At 39.4% G+C, this 20,000-nt stretch overlaps 1 protein-coding gene across 1 annotated transcript; it reads right to left on the reverse strand.

Annotated features, from left to right (window-relative positions):
* Positions 1 to 18,777: 18,777 nt before the first annotated feature.
* LOC112856875 (olfactory receptor 2C3) lies at positions 18,778 to 19,758 on the reverse strand. Its single transcript, XM_025920173.2, has one exon. It carries the CDS (start codon positions 19,756 to 19,758, stop codon positions 18,778 to 18,780), a length of 981 nt encoding a protein of 326 aa, XP_025775958.2.
* Positions 19,759 to 20,000: the final 242 nt, after the last annotated feature.

Genomic DNA, 20,000 nt, shown 5'->3' on the forward strand with positions numbered 1-20,000 from the left:
GAGGCAGACCCATCAGAGGGATGAATCCACAGGTGTAAGCAAGTTCGTTGATGGGAACTTGTTCCCTTTGGAATATTGGCTGTGGGATGAGAGAGGGAGATGGTGCTTGCTTTGTTCCCCTGCCGAGCTGAGCTCTTCTTCTGGGTCTCAACAACTCTCTTTCCCGGTGTCCTTTCACCTTCCCTGCTCTCCAAGAGCAGACCTGTTGACTTATAACATTCCAGATGTTAAGTCCCCTTGGCTGTAAGAACTTACGGAGTCTGGTCCTTCTGCCTTTGTTAGCCAGACTTCGTGGACTGCCCCTCCTCCCCTCTGGCTCCCTCCCACCAGTCCATGTAGCAGGCACTGCCTCTCAGCCCTTCTTACCCTCTTCTGTGGGCCTCTTGTCTATGCTTGGCTCCAGAGAGTCCATTCTGCTGGGTGTTTTTCTGGGTTATTTAGTCAGATGTGGGTGGAATCTAAGCAATCAGCAGGACGAGGTGAGCCCAGCGTCCTTGTACACAGCCATCTTCCCCTCTGAATATTTAGTCCTTTATTAAAGTCTATTTTGTTTAAGAGAGAATGTAGTGTTGGGCATGCAAAAGAAAAGAAAAAAAAACAGTTCAGAGCATGGATTGGGGAGCTAGAGGTACTGAGATCAATGTTTTTTTTCTAATAGAATGTGGAGCTCAAACTAGGGTTTTAGAAATGTACAACTTTCTCTGGAGTGGAGCTGTGACAGGCGCTCCTGGGAAAAAGGAGGACACCGGACCTGGAGTGCATAGGATGATGTAGGCTCTTTCTGGGTCGCACTAAGAGAAAACTTTCCTCTTGGAGTACATTTAGAAGAAGGCATATTATCTCTCCAAGGACAAAAATCCCTACAGACACCACCAATAGGCCTTTCATCAGCAAGGGACAGAGGCATATACAGAGGGCAGATAACTTGGTTGCTGATTTTCATGGTGCTACACCATAGATTCCACACACTGCATAGGCTTGGGACTGTTTGTCCCCAGAGATAGCATGGAGAGGCTCTAATCCAGAGGAAGGGGGAGAGGCTGTGTAGTGCTGAGTCCTTTAAGGTTTTGTGTTTTGTATCCCAGATTCATCCAAAAGATAAAAGGCAGGAGAGCTGTGGTGCAGGGAACATTGACACCTCTCACTATTCTGTGAGGGCTTCCTGAAAAACAGGGATGTGAGATCCCCTGTTTTGAGATGAGAGTGTGGGATGGCTCCATTTTCCCCCTCAACAACAATAGGGTTGGACTTCAGAGAGCAACACCTGAGCCCCATGGGAGACAGAACCCATTTACATCAAACCCCATCCCCAGTGACTGGCAATTGCTTATATACCAGGTCAAAACTGACTCTGAGCCAGTGCAGTGAGCCTTTATTTCAGAAGGCAAGAATAGGAAGCACCCTGCATGCACCAAGTGTATTGAAAATAGATTGCTTTAAAGCTTCACTTGAAAATCTAGTGGAAATAAGACCAGATTTTTTTTTCCTTTTTAATCTTCTTTTTTTTTCTTTGCTATCAGGTTTATAGTTTTTTGTTTGTTCATTTTTTTTCATTTTCTTTTCTCTCTTCTTGTTTTTGAATCAGGCTTCTTTTTCTCTACTTTTTTTCCCCCTTTCTTTTGTCTTCTTTTTATTTCTCTCTGTTTGGAATAAAGCTTTTAGTGTTTGATTGTCTGTTTGCTTTTTTCTCATTCATTTCCTTTCCTATTTTTTAAAGCAGGTATACCCCCCCCTTTTCTTCTTTTCTTTCTTTTTTTTTTTTTTTTTGAGGCTTATTTTAACAAAGAAATAAAAGCATATCTACTTCCAGGTCCAAATCCTCCTCACTGCAAGCCAGAAGGAGCTTAGCAAGGACTGAGCAGTGGGAAAGAGCAACTAAAGAACAACAGCACAGTGCACACAGCATACACCAGAAGCACTTCATGAAGTTCCAGGTCCTGGACAGGGAATTACCTTTTTAAAGATAGTATTGCCCTCAGGTTCAGGATACAGAAATAGCTTTCAAATATGCAAAAGACAGAAACTTGGCCAAAATGACAAGATGGAAAAATTCTTCCCAAAAGAAATATAAAAAAGAAATCATAGCCAAGGACTTGCTCAAAACAAAAATAAACAATATTTCTAAACAGAAATTTTGAACAGTAGTCATAAAACTACTAAGTAGGTTAGATAAAAGCATAGAAGGCACCAGAGAAACCATTGCTGCAGAGATCAAAGATCTAAAAGCTATTCAGGTTGAAATAAAAACGACTATAATTGAGATGGCAAACTGACTGGATTTAGTCATAATAGGTTGAGGGAGAAGAGAAAATAGGTGATATAGAAGATAAAAGTATAGAAACAATGAATCTGAAAAGAAGAGGGAAAGAAAACTTAGATCACAAAGGCAGACTTATAGAACTCAGCAACTCATAAAGTGAAATAATATAAATGTCTTAAGAGTTCCAGAAGAAAAGTGGAAAAAGAAGGTAGGCAATTTGAGCAAATTGCAGCCAAGAGTTTCCTAATCTGGGGAAGGAAACAACCGTTCAAGTCCAAGAGGCACAGAGAACTCCCAACAAAATCAACCAAATCATGTCAACATCACACATATTATAGTGAAACTTGCAAAATACAAAGATAAAGAGAGAATTCTGAAATCTGTTAGGAATAAAGGATCCTTAACCTACAAGGGTTAACACATAAGGTTAGCAGCGGACCTGTCCACTGAAACTTGGGAAACCATAAGGTAATGGCAGGACATATTCAACGTACTGGATGTGAAAAATATGCAGCCATGTCATTCATAATAGAAGGACAGATAAAATGTTTCCCAGAGAAATAAAAAATAAAGGAGTTCATGACCAACAAACCATCCCCACAAGAAATTTTAAGGTCGTGACCAACAAACCATCCCCACAAGAAATTTTAAGGTCGTGACCAACAAACCATCCCCACTAAAGAGTAGTGGAGGGGGAATAAAAGACCAAAGTAACAAAGACTAGAAAGGAGCAGAGAACATCACCAGAAACACCAACTCTACAGGTAAAAAATGGCACTAAAGTCATATCTTTCAGTAGTCACTGTGAATGTAAATGGACTAAATGCTCCAAACAAAAGATGAAGGATATCAGAATGGATAAGAAAAAAGACCCCATCATGTGATACCTGCAAGAGACTCATTTTAGACCTAAAGACATCTCCAGATGCTAATCATCTATCTTGCTAATTGTCATCAAAAGAAAGCTGGGGTATCCATGCTTATACCAGACAAACTGGATTTTAAAACAAAGAGTATAACAAGAGATGAAGAGATGTATTATATCATAATTAAGGGGTCTACCCATCAAAAAGATCTAACAATTGTAAATATTTATACCCCTCAACTTGAAAGAACCCAAATATATAAATCAATTAATCACAAACATAAACTCATTTATAATAGTACCATATTAGTAGGGCATTGTAACACCCCACTTATAGCAATAGACAGATTACCTAAACAGAAAATCAACAAGGAAACAATAATTTTGAATGACACATTGGACACATGGACTTAACAGATATATTCAGAACATTTATGCCTATAGCATCAGAATACACATTCTTCTCAAATGCACATGGAACGTTCTCCAGAATAGATCAAATAGTGGGTCACAAATCAGCCCTCAACAATTACAAAAAGATAAAAATCATACCATGCATTTTGTTGGATCACAACACTATGAAACTTGAGGTTAACCCCAAGAAAAAAATTTGGAAAGCCCTCAATAACATACATGGAGGTGAAAGAACATCCTACTAAATAATGAGGGGCTACCAGCAAGGAAGCAAATGAAAAATGAAATCACCACAGTCCAGAACCTTTGAGAGGCAACAAAGGCAGTCCTATGAGGAAATTATATTGCAATTTAGGCCTATCTAGAGAAGCAAGAAAATTCACAAATACACAACCCACCTTACATCAAAAGGAGCTAGAAAAGTAGCAGCAAATAAAACCACAAGCCAGCTGAAGAAGCGAAATAATAAAGATTAGAGTGGAAATAAATGATAAATAAACCAGCAAACAAAAATTCTGGTAGAACAGACCAAAAAAACTAGGCGTTGCTTCTTGAAAGAATAAACAAAATTGATAAAGTCCTAGTATTATCAAAAAGAAAATGGAAAGGACCATGATAGATAAAATCATGAATGAAAGAGGAGAGATCACAGCCAAAAGTAGAAAAGCAAAGAAGTATAAGAGAATACTATAAAAAAAATTATACAATCTGGAAAAAACTGGGCAATCTGAGAGAAATGGACAAATTTTGAGAAACTCACAAACTACCAAAACTGAAACAGGAAGAAGTAGAAAATTTGCACAGACTCATAACCAGCAAGGACATTGAATCAGTCATCAAAAATCTCCCAACAAACAAGAGTTCTTGTCAGATGGCTTCCCAGGGGAATTCTACTAGACATTTATTTTTTTTTTTTTAATTTTTTTTTCAACGTTTATTTATTTTTGGGACAGAGAGAGACAGAGCATGAACGGGCGAGGGGCAGAGAGAGAGGGAGACACAGAATCGGAAACAGGCTCCAGGCTCTGAGCCATCAGCCCAGAGCCCGACGCGGGGCTCGAACTCACGGACCGCGAGATCGTGACCTGGCTGAAGTTGGATGCTTAACCGACTGCGCCACCCAGGCGCCCCATCTACTAGACATTTAAAGAAGAGTTAATACCTGTTCTTCTCAAACTCTTCCAAAAAATAGAAATAGAAGAAAAAGTTTCAAAACCCTTCTATGAAGCCATCATTACCTTGATTTCAAAACCAGAGACCTCACTAAAAAAAGAGAATTACAGGCCAGTAATCCTAATGAACATGGATGCAAAATTCCCAGCAAGATACTAGCAGAGCAAATTCAGCAATACATCAAAAAATTATTCACCATGAGTAAGTGAGATTTACTCCTGGGCTGCAAGGCTGGTTCAATATTCACAAATCAGTCAACATGAGACACCACGTTAATAAAAGAAAGGATAAAAACTGTATGATTCAGTGAATAGATGCAGAAAGCATTTGACAAAATACAGCATTCATTCTTGATAAAACCCTCAAGAAAGTAGTGGTGTAAGGAATGCATGTCAATATCATAAAGACCATATATGATAGACCCACAGATAACATCATCTTCAGTGGGGAGAAACTGAGAGATCTTTCCCTGTAGTAAGGAGAAAGACAAGGATGTCCACTTTTATCATTACTATTTAACATAGTACTAGAACTCCTAGTCTCAGTAATCAGAGAACCAAAAGAAATAAAGGGCATACAATTCGGCAAGAAAGAATTCAGACTTTTACTATTTGCAAATGACATGATAATCTATGTAGAAAACCTTAAATATTACACCGAAAATTGCTAGAACCAATACACGTATTCAACAAAGTTGCAGGAGATAAAATCGACGTGCTGAAATCTGTTGTATTTCTATACACCAATAACAAAGCAGCAATAAAAGAAATCAAGGGAGAAAAGATGGCGGCGTAGGAGCATGCTGGGCTTACCGCGTCCTGCTGGTCACTTACATTCCACTACACCTGCCTAAATAACCCAAAAACCGCCAGAAGACTAGCAGAATGGAGTCTCCAGAGCCAAGCACAGATGAGAGGCACACAGAAGAGGGTAGGAAGGGCGGGGAGGCAGTGTGCGCTACAGGGACTGGCTCAAGGGAGCCGGGGCGGAGGGGCAGCCAGCTGACCAAGCAGAGACCCCGAGTCTGGCTGGCAAAAGCAGAGGGGCTGGATGGAGTTCGTTCAGACAGAGAGCAGGACTTAACACCTGGAAGGTTATAAGTCAACAGCTCTGCTCGGAGAGCGGGAAGGCTGGAGGACAACGGGAGGGAGAGTTGCTGAGCCCAGGGACAACAGAGCTCAGTTTAGCGGGGAACAAAGGCACTCGCCAGCGCCATCTCCCTCACCCATCCCCCAGCCAAAATCCCAAAGGGAACCAGTTCCTGCGAGGGAACTTGCTTGCACCACACAAACACCCAACACTGTGCTTCTGTGGATCCATCCCTCTGGCGGGTCTGACTCCCTCCAGCTGCCACAGAGGCCCTCCTGAAGCAGATCACCGAAGGAGAAGCGATTTAGGCCTGCCCCTCCTGCCCCCTTGCACCTTGCCTATCCACCCCTGCTAATACGCCAGATCCCCAGCACCACAATCCTGGCAGTGTGCAAGTAGCCCAGACGGGCCACCCCACCCCACAGAGAATCCTGCCCCTAGGAGAGGGGAAGAGAAAGTACACATCAGTCTGACTGTGGCCTCAGCGGTGGGTTGGGGGCAGACATCAGGTCTGACTACAGCCCCACCCACCAACGCAAGTTATTCAAGACAGCACAGGGAAAGTGCAGTGCAAGTCCGCACCACTCCAGAGACTATTCAAAATGACCAAATGGAAGAAATCCCCACAAAAGAATCTGCAGGAAATAACAACAGCTAATGAACTGATCAAAAATGATTTAAACAATATAACAGAAAGTGAATTTAGAATAATAGTCATAAAATTAATCACTGGGCTTGAAAACAGTATAGAGGACAGCAGAGAATGTATTGCTACAGAGATCAAGGGACTAAGGAACAGTCAAGAGGGGCTAAAAAATGCTATCAATGAGCTGCAAAATAAAATGGAAACGACCACAGCTCAGATTGAAGAGGCAGAGGAGAAAATAGGTGAACTAGAAGATAAAATTATGGAAAAAGAGGACGCTGAGAAAAAGAGAGATAAAAAATTCCAGGAGTATGAGGGGAAAATTAGAGAACTAAGTGATGCACTAAAGAGAAATAATTGGTATTCCAGAGGAGGAAGAGAGAGGGAAAGGTGCTGAAGGGGTACTTGAAGAAATAAGAGCTGAGAACTTCCCTGATCTGGGGAAGGAAAAAGGCATAGAAAAACAAGAGGCACAGAGGACTCCCTTCAGACGTAACTTTGAATCGATCTTCTGCACGACATATCATAGTGAAACTGGCAAAATACAAGGATAAAGAGAAAATTCTGAAAGCAGCTAGAGATAAACATGCCCTAACATATAAAGGGAGACTGATAAGACTTGTGATGGCTCTCTCTACTGAAACTTGGCAGGCCAGAAAGGAATGGCACGAGATCTTCAATGTGATGAACAGAAAATATGCAGCCAAGAATCCTTTATCCAGCAAGTCTGTCATTTATTTATTTATTTATTTATTTATTTATTTATTTATAATTTTTTTTTCAACGTTTATTTATTTCTGGGACAGAGAGAGACAAAGCATGAACGGGGGAGGGGCAGAGAGAGAGGGAGACACAGAATCGGAAACAGGCTCCAGGCTCTGAGCCATCAGCCCAGAGCCCGACACGGGGCTCGAACTCACGGACCGTGAGATCGTGACCTGGCTGAAGTCGGACGCTTAACCGACTGCGCCACCCAGGTGCCCCAAGTCTGACATTTAGAATAAAAGGAGAGATAAACGTCTTCCCACACAAGCAAAAACTGAAGGAATTCGTCACCACTAAACCAGCCCTATAAGAGATCCTAAGGGGGATCCTGTGAGACAAAGTACCAGAGACATGACTACAAGCATGAAACCTACGGACATGACAATGACTCTAAACCCATATCTTTCTATAATAACACTGAATGTAAATGGACTAAATGCACCAACCAAAAGCCACAGGTTGTCAGAATGGATAAAAAAAAGAAGACCCATCTATTTGCTGTCTACAAGAGACTCATTTTAGACCTGAGGACACCTTTATTTTTTTATTTTTATTTTTTTAATTTTTTTTTCAACGTTTATTTATTTCTGGGACAGAGAGGACAGAGCATGAACGGGGGAGGGGCAGAGAGAGAGGGAGACACAGAATCGGAAACAGGCTCCAGGCTCTGAGCCATCAGCCCAGAGCCCGATGTGGGGCTCGAACTCACGGACCGCGAGATCGTGACCTGGCTGAAGTCGGACGTTTAACCGACTGCGCCACCCAGGCGCCCCCTGAGGACACCTTTAGATTGAGAGTGAGGTGATGGAGAACTATTTATCATGCTACTGGAAGTCAAAAGAAAGCTGGAGTAGCCATACTATATCAAACTAGACTTTAAATTAAAGGCTGTAACAAGAGATGAAGAAGGGCATTATAGAATAATTACAGGGTCTGACATCAGGAAGAGTGAACAATTATAAATGTCTATGCACCGAATACAGAAGCCCCCAATATATAAAACAATTACTCATAAACATAAGCAACCTTATTGATAAGAATGTGGTAATTGCAGGGGACTTTAACAGGCCACTTACAGAAATGGATAGATCATCTAGACACATGGTCAACAAAGAAACAAGGGTCCTGAATGATACATTGGATCAGATAGACTTGACAGATATATTTAGAACTCTGCATCCCAAAGCAACAGAATATACTTTCTTCTCGAGTGCACATGGAACATTCTCCAAGATAGATCACATACTGGGTCACAAAACAGCCTTTCATAAATATACAAGAATTGAAATCATACCATGCATACTTTCAGATCACAATGCTATGAAGCTTGACATCAACCATAGGAAAAAGTCTGGAAAACCTCCAAAAGCATGGAGGTTAAAGAACACCCTACTAACGAATGAGTGGGTCAACCAGGCAATTAGAGAAGAAATTAAGAAAATATATGGAAACAAACGAAAATGAAACTACAACGATCCAAACGCTTTGGGATGCAACGAAGGCAGTCCTGAGAGGAAAATACATTGCAATCCAGGCCTATCTCCATAAACACGAAAAATCCCAAATACAAAATGTAACAGCACACCTAAAGGAAATAGAAGCAGAACAGCAAAGACAGCCTAAACCCAACAGAAGAACAGAAATAAAAAAAGATCAGAGCAGAAATCAACAATATAGAATCTAAAAAAAACTGTAGAGCAGATCAATGAAACCAAGAGTTGGTTTTTTGAAAAAATAAACAAAATTGATAAACCTCTAGCCAGGCTTCTCAAAAAGAAAAGGGAGATGACCTAATTGATAAAATTGTGAATGGAAATGGAATTATTACAACCAATCCCTCAGATATACAAGCAATTATTAGGGAATACTATGAAAAATTATATGCCAACAAACTGGACAACCTGGAAGAAATGGACCAATTCCTAAACACCCACACACTTCCAAAACTCAATCAGGAGGAAATAGAAAGCTTGAACATACCCATAACCATCGAAGAAATTGAATCAGTTATCAAAAATCTCCCAACAAATAAGAGTCCAGGACCACATGGCTTCCCAGGGGAGTTCCACCAGATGTCTAAAGCAGAGATAATACCTATCCTTCTAAAGCTATTCCAAAAAATAGAAAGGGAAGGAAAACTTCCAGATTCATTCTATGAAGCCAGTATTACTTTGATTCCTAAACCAGACAGAGACCCAGTAACAAAAGAGAACTACAGGCCAATATCCCTGATGAATATGGATGCAGAAGTTCTCAATAAGATACTAGTAAATCGAATTCAACAGTATATAAAAAGAATTATTCACCATGATCAAGTGGGATTCATTCCTGGGATTCAGGACTGGTTCAACATTCACAAATCAATCAACGTGATACATCACATTAATAAAAGAAAAGATAAGAACATATGATCCTGTCAATCGATGCAGAAAAGACATTTGACAAAATTCAGCACCCTTTCCTAATAAAAACCCTCGAGAAACTCGGGATAGAATGAACATACTTAAACATCATAAAAGCCATTTATGAAAACCCACAGCTAACCTCATCCTCAATGGGGAAAAACTGAGAGCTTTTTCCCTGAGATTAGGAACACGACAGGAGTGTCCACTCTCACCGCTGTTGTTTAACATAGTGCTGGAAGTTCTAGCATCAGCAATCAGACAACAAAAGGAAATCAAAGGCATCAAAATTGGCAAATATGAAGTCAAGCTTTCACTTTTTGCAGATGACATGATATTATACATGGAAAATCCGATAGACTCCACCAAAAGTCTGCTAGAACTGATACATGAATTCAGCAAAGTTGCAGGATACAAAATCAATGTACAGAAATCAGTTGCATTCTTATACACTAATAATGAAGCAAGAGAAAGACAAATAAAGAAACTGATCCCATTGACAATTGCACCAAGAATCAAAAAATACCTTGGGATAAATGTAACCAAAGATGTAAAAGATCTGTAAGCTGAAAACTATAGAAAGTTTATGAAGGAAATTGAAGAAGATATAAAGAAATGGAAAGACATTCCCTGCTCATGGATTGGAAGAATGAATATTGTCAAAATGTCAATACTACCCAAAGCTATCTACACATTCAATGCAATCCCAATCAAAATTGCACCAGCATTCTTCTCGAAACTAGAACAAGCAATCCTAAAATTCATATGGAACCACAAAAGGCCCCGAATAGCCAAAGTAATTTTGAAGAAGAAGACCAAAGCAGGAGGCATCACAATCCCAGACTTTAGCCTCTACTACAAAGCTGTCATCATCAAGACAGCATGGTATTGGCACAAAAACAGACACATAGACCAATGGAATAGAATAGAAACCCCAGAACTAGAACCACAAACTTATGGCCAGCTAATCTTTGACAAAGCAGGAAAGAACATCCAATGGAAAAAGGACAGTCTCTTTATGAAATTGTGCCAGGAGAACTGGACAGCATCATGGAGAAGAACGAAACTAGACCACTTTCTCACACCATTCAAAAAATAAACTCAAAATGGATGAAGGACCTGAATGTGAGACAGGAAACCATCAAAACCCTAGAGGAGAAAGCAGGAAAAAACCTCTCTGATCTCAGCCATAGCAATTTCTTACTTGACACATCCCCAAAGGCAAGGGAATTAAAAGCAAAAATGAACTACTGGGACCTTATGAAGATAAAAAGCTTATGCACAGCAAAGGAAACAACCAACAAAATTAAAGGCAACCAAGGGAATGGGAAAAGATATTTGCAAATGACATATCGGACAAAGGGCTAGTATCCAAAATCTATAAAGAGCTCACCAAACTCCACACCTGAAAAACAAACAATCCAGTGAAGAAATAGGCAGAAAACATGGAGACACTTCTCTAAAGAAGACATCTGGATGGCCAACAGGCACATGAAAAGATGCTCAACGTCGCTCCTTATCAGGGAAATACAAATCAAAACCACACTCAGATATCACCTCACACCAGTCAGAGTCCCCAGTTAACCAATCAGGAGACTATAGATGCTGGAGAGGATGTGGAGAAATGGGAACCCTTTTGCACTGTTGGTGGGAATGCAAATTGGTGCAGCCGCTCTGGAAAACAGTGTGGAGGTTCCTCAGAAAATTAAATATAGACCTATCCTATGACCCAGCAATAGCACTTCTAGGAATTTACCCAAGGGATACAGGAGTACTGATGCATAGGGGCACTTGTACCCCAATGTTTATAGCAGCACTCTCAACAATAGCCAAATTATGGAGAGCCTACATGTCCATCAACTGATGAATGGATAAAGAAATTGTGGTTTATATACACAATGGAATACTACAGGGCAATGGGAAAGAACAAAATATGGCCCTTTGTAGCAACGTGAATGGAACTGGAGAGTGTGATGCTAAGTGAAATAAGCCATACAGAGAAAGACAGATACCATATGTTTTCACTCTTATGTGGATTCTGAGAAACTTAAGACAAACCCATGGGGGAGGGGAAGGAAAAAAAAAAGAGGTTAGAGTGGGAGAGAGCCAAAGCATAAGAGACTCTTAAAAGCTGAGAACAAACTGAGCGTTGATGGGAGGTGGGAGGGAGGGGAGGGTGGGTGATGGGTATTGAGGAGGGCACCTTTTGGGATGAGCACTGGGTGTTGTATGGAAACGAATTTGACAATAAATTTCATATATTTAAAAAAAAAAAGAATTCAAGGACTCAATGCCTTTTGTAATTGCACCAGAAACAGTAAGATAACTAGGAATATATCTAACTAAGGGGTAAAAGATCTGTACTCTGAAAACTATAGAACACTTATGAAAGAAATTTAAAAGAACACAAAGAAATAGAAAAGCATTACATGTCTTGGATTGGAAGATTGAATGTTGCTAAAATATCTATACTACCCAAATAATACACACATTTAATGTAATCCCTATCAAAATAACACTAGCATTTCTCACAGAGTTAGAACAAACAATCCTAAAATTTGTATAAAACTACAAAAGTCCCTGAATAACCAAAGCAGTCCTGAAAAACAAAAACAAAAACAAAAAACTAGAGGCATCATGATTCCGGATTGAAAGCTATATTACAAAACTGTAGTCATCAAGATAGTGTGGTACTGGCACAAAAACAGATACATTGATCAATGAAACAGAATTGAAAACCCAAAACTTGACCCACAACTATATGGTAAAGTCAGCTTTGACAAAACAGGCAAGAATATCCAATGAGAAAAGACAGTCTCTTCAACAAATAGTGTTGGGAAAACTGGATGGCATTATGATGAAGAATGAAACTGGACCGTTTTCTTACACCATATATAAAAATAAATAAAAAAAATAATGGAAGATCTAAATGTAAGACAGGAAACTATGAAAATCCTAGAGGAGAACAAAGGCAGCAACCTAATTAACGTCAGTTGGTTTAACTTCTTCCTAGACATGTTGCTGAAAGCAAGGGAAACAAAAGCAAACATGAACTATTGGGACTTCATCAAAATAAAAAGCATATACATATTGAAGGAAATCGTCTACTAAATTAAAAATCAGCCTACAGAATGGGAGAAGACGTTTGCAAATGACACATCAGATAAAGGGATCATATCAAAAATCTATAAAGAACTTATCAAACTCAACACCCCAAATCCAAATAATTCAGTTAAGAAATGGGCAGAAGACATGAACAAACACTTTTCTAAAGAAGATACCCAGATGGCTAACAGACACATGAAAAATTTGCTCAACATTACTCATCACCAAGTTAATACAAATAAAAACCACGATGAGATACCACCTAACACATTTTGGAATTGCTAAAATAAACACCAGAAACAACAGATGTTGGGAAGGATGTGGAGAAACAGGGACACTTTGCACTATTGGTGGAAATGCAAACTGGTGCAGTCAATCTGGAGAATAGTATAGAGGTTCCTCAAGAAACTAAATATAGAAATACCCTACAATCCAGCAATTGCACCATAAGGTATTTACCCAAATGATACAAAATACAGATTCAATGGCGTTCATGCAAACCAATGTTTATAGCAGCATTATGAACAATATTCAAAGTATGGAGAGAGCCAAAGTGTCCCTTGACTGATAATGGGTAAAGAAGATGTGGTATGTATGCATATAGTGAAGAGAACAGTGCTCAAAAAGGTGGGTTTTTAACTGAGAACACACAGTCACTAAAAAGCTAGGTTCCACAGCAAGTATGACCTGACCTCATGCCATTTTCCCAAATTCTGTGCTCCATGACCATTTTCATTATGCACACAGTGGTCTTAGTTCTCAAAAAAAGTTCTCCTGAAATTAATTTATAATGTAGCACAATACCAATCAAAGTGGCAATAAGATATTCTTGGGATTAGTAGGAAGGGAACTTGTGGCATTTAATCTGCTAAAGCAAACATTATAACAGCTGTGAAAATTCTAAACTGGAAGAAACAAATATTATCCATGCCTTTATCAACTAGATGATAAAATGTCCTATAAAGCCGCAGTTACTAAAAGTGGGTTACTCATACAGAAATTATTAAATATTACATGCACAGAATTTTTATTCTCCAAATAAATGTATATACATAGGACATTTAGTATATGGAAAAGGTATAATTTCAGGACAATGGTTAAAATGTAACTAATGAAATGAATTGTTTGGGGACTATTGACTAAACATTTGGAAATATTAAATTTCATCCTTTCTTTCTTTCTGTCTCACATACCCAGTCATTGCAGATGGAATGGATTTAAAAGCTAAACATAGAATAGAAAATCATAAAACAACAAGGTAAACAAAATCTCTAAGTATAATTTCAAGAACCAAGCTATAAAATCATGTCCTTTCCCAAAGTCTGAAAACACAAGACGACATTCCTCTTGAGTCTCTAGGACCCTTAGTTACCTGGAACTCTAGGATGTGTCAGAAATACCTTCCCACCACTCTTTCCACACCTTTCCACATAAAGCGCTTCCTCTGCTAAACCCTTTGCTCTCCTTCCTCTTGTGATTTATTCTACACCCATGTTGTGTGTCTCACTCCCTTATTTCATCAGGGAGAGCTCATATGGCAGCTCCCAGATCTCCTGTTACCTCCTCTGAGTTCATCCCACTGGATCATTGGTCCTTTTCTTCACCTACATTTGCTATTGGCTTTCTTATTTGGTGACTGTGTAGATCTCTTATAAGCAGTGACATCATTTCTTTGGTCTTGCAGCTCCAGACAGGCCACATACATAAAATATGTTCAAATAATAATAATTCATTTAATTTAATGAAATAATGAACACAAGATGGCACCCACGCATAATTGACAGAGTTTAATACATAAAAATTAAACATTTTGTACTACAAAACAAAACAAAAATAGCAAAAGGATAAATACTTCACTGGGAAAAAATATTCACTGCTTATGTAGTGACATAGGGGAATAAATTCATACAACAAAAGTAAAAAGAAGAAGAAGAAGAAGAAGAAGAAGAAGAAGAAGAAGAAGAAGAAGAAGAAGAAAGAAAAGGAGAAAGAAAGAAAGAAAGAAAGAAAGAAAGAAAGAAAGAAAGAAAGAAAGGAGAGAAGAGAAGAGAAAAGAAGTTAATGAAGAAATACAAATAGTCCTAAAACATTTTAGAAGGTGTGAAGACTCACTCTTGATTAGGGTGCCTGGGTGGCTCAGCCGCATAGGCATCCAACTTCAGCTCAGGTCATGATTTCATGGTTTGTGGGTTTGAGCCCTGCATTGGGTTCTGTGGTGGTAGTGCAGAGCCTGCTTCCGATTTTCTGTCTCTCTTTCTGTCTCTCTCTACCTCTCCCCCCACCTTGTCTCTCTTCCTCTCTATCAAAAATAAATAGACATTAAAAACCTCACTCTTTATCAAATGATAATAGTAAGACTGACAAGCAAAGACTGAAATGGTCTACAGAATCCAGTGTTAGTAAAATTGTGAGATTACATGCCTTTCTTAAATTGGTAAAAGTATAAATTTATCATTTCTGAAGGATAATTTAAAGATGTCCATAAAATATAAACATATGAACATCATTTGCTTCAGTATTCTAAGATTCATCATCGAGAACTAGTAGTCAAATTTTCAGGGATTTTGATACATATGGATTGAATGTAGTTTCATTTGTAATGGTGGAGATGGGAAAATGCCCTTGGTAATGATGTTTTCAGTATGCACATGCACAACATATATTGATATGAAAATATATCTGTGATATTGTCAGTGACCAAAATTGCCAGGAAGCCTTGAGCCTGCTCTTCTCTGGTTAGGTTTCTCAACTTTTGGTTTCTTCTCTTGGAATGAGGAGCTTGCCATATTGAGTGTTCTCATAGTTTTTAACCTTCAAATTTTTGATACCATATGGCTTCTGACACTTCATCCATTGCTCTGTCCCAAGCTGGAAGAAAAATTGGTGTGTACTGAAATTGAGGAAATAGCCTTAGTCTGGATGCCCCCAAGGCAGAGGCCATGCCCAATGCAATTGGGCTATGATCTCTAAGAACAGAGATGCAGGGCAAGGGCAAAGATGGATTTGGCCATGACCAAGCGTGACTGGTGCTCAGTCCTATGGGGGCCAGAGAGTTGTATGAAATTGTGGTATTGTGATGTTGAAATATATACATTAGTCTTGGTCTATGGTCCACGTTTCCTGGCATGTAATTCCCCAAACCCCTGTAATTTCCTCAGTGATTAGAGCAATAATCTTTCATTATAATATTGTTTTTCCCCCTCGATTCCTGAAGTAGCTTTATAGCAATAAAGGTTAAATGGCTGTCATTTGTTATTTATTAAAAAAAAATCCTTTCAACCACACTTGAGCTCATGATAATGAAGTGACTTTTGGAAAATTTCTTGATAAACACCAGATCAGGGTCGTTTACAGGGGACTCGCTCATGTGATTAGAAAATTGGAACTTTCAGCCCCCACAACTTCCCCAACATCTGGGGTGGAGAGAGTGGCTAGAAGTTGAATCAATCACTAATGGCCAATAGTTTCATCAATAAAGCCTAGGTAAAGAAGACTCCATAAGAACTCAAAAGTAAGGGGCTTGGGGAGCTTTTGGGTTGGTGAACAAGAACCATCCGTGTGCTGTTAGGGTGATGCACTCCAACTTCCATGTGTACAAAAACTGTGCTTGGGACCCTTCCAGACCTCCCCCCATGTATCACTTAATCTGGCTCTTTATTTGTATCCCTTAATATCCTTTGAAATATATCAGTAATCTATTAAGAAACTGTTCTGAGTTCTCTCAGCCACTCTAGTAAAGTAATCAAACCTTAGAAGGGAGATGTGGGAGCCTCTGATTTATAGCTGGTTGCTCAGAAGCACAGGTGACCAACTGAATTTGCATTTGGCCTCTAAAGTGAGGGTAGGCTTTGGGACTGAGTCCTTAACCTGGGGGTCTGATGCTATCTCTAGGTAGATATTATACAAATTGAATTAAATTGTAACACCCAGCTGGTGTCAGAGAATTGGCTGATGTGAGAAAAACACCCACACAAAATACATTGATCAATTCCCTGAGGGATGAAGGGGAATCACATCTCAATCACCTCTTGTTCTTGTGGTCAGTGTGTCTTCATTTCAAGGCTGTGCAGGCTTAACTTCAGCATGATCTTCACAGCAAACAGTATGCAAGGAGACCCAGACAGGAAGTGGGGTGATCCTGGACCTCTCGGCTTCTTTGAGAAGCTATCAAAGATTGTGCAAATGGTTGCAGCAAGAGGGGCAGGAGCGACAAGAGTTACGATGGAATCTAGAAGGTCTGATGTATTGGGCAGAAAAGGGGTTCAATACACAAAGTAGGTGGCTGGCTTTCCAATATAGCATGTAAACATCTTTTCTACTGTTACTGTGACTATAGGACATATACTCAAATAGGATAAGCATTCACTGTTCCTAAATAAGGAGACCTTTCCTCACTTCTCCTCAGGCAGGCTGCACTGACTCAGAATAGGTCTGTTGGAGGCTTCCCCAAGTTCTACGAACATGGGGCCAGAAAGTGTGTGAAATACTTGGTGCTAATTTCAGTTATTTTGGACATCAATCTGAGGCACAATCACACTTTGAGTATATCTTCTTGAATTCCAGACAGGATGTCTTAATTTCATGTTAAGCATTTAGGTAACATTTGGGATAGTAAATGACCCATCAGCCCAGGCACTTAAGGAAAGTAGAGAAAAATATGAGTAATGTTTATTATTATCCTCTGTACAAGACAGGGCTTGAGAGAAGAGCAGAACAGAGCCCAGTGCTGTGCTTCATGGTTTTGGGACGACCTCTGTGCTCGGCTTTCTCTGAATAAATTGATGAGAATCTGCACTGCTGTCCTAAGTTAGACCTAGACTTGAGGTCAGGAAGATACTGCATGTTTGGGGAAATGGGGAGACCAGAGAGTCCTCCTGCCCCTTCCTTGCTGCTATATTATGAATCTGTAAAACGTTATCTACTGAGCTTGATCACAACCACAAGCAGGCAAAGGACAATAACTGCCTTTAAACTTTGGAGGATTTTCATTCATCTTTCCGAGTAGTCAGGGAAAGTTAATATTCAGATTAAAGTTTTTTTCTTCAGATATTGAAAATTTTTATATAATACTTTAAAAATTATTTTCCTTCATTTTTTCTTTTTCATTTTTTGGTACTAAATAAAATTTAAAAATGTTAATGCACTCCATTGCTCCCTTCACGACTCATGGACTAACATTATCATGTGTCTCTGCCCTTTCTTGCTTCTCTTCTCCTACCTAAAAGCCCATAAAAGTTGTACAATATTTAGCCATTAACAAAGAAAGAAAAAGCATGTACCATTTTTACAGCTGTAACAACATCTTATACCAGCAGCAGAGTGAAAAGAACAAGATTGTAGGACAGTCCCTATGAATGTCCTAAAATATGATAGTAAAAGGAAGTTTTCCCAATGGTCAGACTAAAGATAGTTCGACTAAATGGATAGAGAAAATGTGTGAAATGGACTCATTATGAATAACAAAAGACGTACCTCTCATCCAAATCACTCAAGAAATTCCAATGGTCCTAGAAGCTTTGTGCCTCCAGGCACAAAGACCAAATTCCTATATATTTCTTATTGTATGGTTAGGGGTTATAGACAAAATGGTAAGCATGTCTATGGATAGATAGATCTAAAGTTAAATCTTAGCATAAAATCTTAGTAGTGTTGTAATTGCCTAACCTTTATGAAATTCATAACATTTAACTTGTGGATTTGTTACAAATATTAGGAAAAAATGTAAAACACTTCACACAGATTAGTCATCTCCAAAGGCAATTACTAAAAGCAATTAAAAAATAAGAATGAATATATATAACTATACAAGCAATTAACAATATGACAATTAGCATATATATTACATATATATAACAACATAAACAACAAACAAAACAATAGGATTATTAACAAAAAATTAAAACAGAAAATACTTTCTCTTAGTCTGAAAATAATGTATGAGCACATTCATATCAGATTGTCACCTACCTTGAACTCAAGAAATATTGGAATAGAAGCTACATCCCAAATATCCTGTCTCCCCAATCAATTTTGTTATCTTTAATTTTTTTCTTACTTCTCACAAGTTACTCACATCTCTAATATGCCCCAATGATCCTGCAAAGCCACAGCAATTCTCTGATGCAATGTGCCTGAGAGCCTTCTTCACATCTTTGTTCCTGAGTGTGTAAATCAGGGGGTTCAGCATCGGGGTGACAACAGTATAGAAGAGGGCTACAAACTTACCCTGTTCATGAGAGTTACTCTTGGCTGGCTGGAGATACATAAAGATGATGCTCCCATAAAATAGAGTCACAACTGCCACATGGGAAGAGCAGGTGTTGAAGGCCTTTCTCCGTCCTTCTGCTGACCTGATCTTCATTACAGCCCAGGCAATGTGGCCATATGAAACCAGGATGAGACCCAGAGGCAAGACAACAAAGATAAAGCTGGCCACATACATCTCCACCTCATTGAGGCTGGTATCCACACAAGCCAGTTGCATAATGAGGGGCATCTCACAGAAGAAGTGGTCAATGCGATTGTTTCCACACAGTGGCAGAAGCATAGTGAGTTTGGAGCCCACTATGCTTGTAGTCAGACCCCCAAGCCAGGAAGCAAAGGCCAAGCTGAGACAAAGCTGTGGATACATGATGACAGTATAATGTAATGGCCTACAAATGGCGGCATAACGATCATAGGACATGACTGCCAGGAGGACACATTCGGTGGCGCCCAGCCAGTGAGAGATGTAGAACTGGACCATACACCCTACAGAGCTTATGGTTTTCTGTGGTCCCCAGAGGTTGACCAGGAGTTGTGGGACAATGCTTGTGGTAAAGCTAATGTCCAGGAAGGAGAGATTGGCAAGGAAGAAATACATAGGAGTGTGGAGGTGCACATCCATGCAGGAAACCAGAATGATGATGCCATTGTCCAAGATAGACACCACATAAAACCCTAAGGCAATGATGAAGAGGATAGGTTCCAGTGAGGGTCGTGCAGAGAAGCCCAGGAGTACAAAGACTTCTGAAGAACTTGCATTGGCTATTCCCATCATCACATGCAGCCAGAAGTAAGACTAAAAGACCACCTGCAGTGAGTGGGGGGCACAGGATATGAGGTATAAAATGATTCTGTCAGCTAGCAAACTTTAGGCATAATTTTATATCCATTGTTCTTGAAACCATCTACTCAACTGCTCTGTGGATGATGTTACATCATCTTTCTGAAGGCTAGTTTGGAAAGACATGAAAATATGCATAACCTAGGGGAAAATGGACATTGATACAAAAATCTGTA

The sequence above is a fragment of the Puma concolor genome, chromosome A1, assembly GCF_028749965.1.
Source record: "Puma concolor isolate L17-30 chromosome A1, mPumCon1.1.hap2, whole genome shotgun sequence".
NCBI classification, from domain to species: Eukaryota; Metazoa; Chordata; class Mammalia; order Carnivora; family Felidae; genus Puma; species Puma concolor.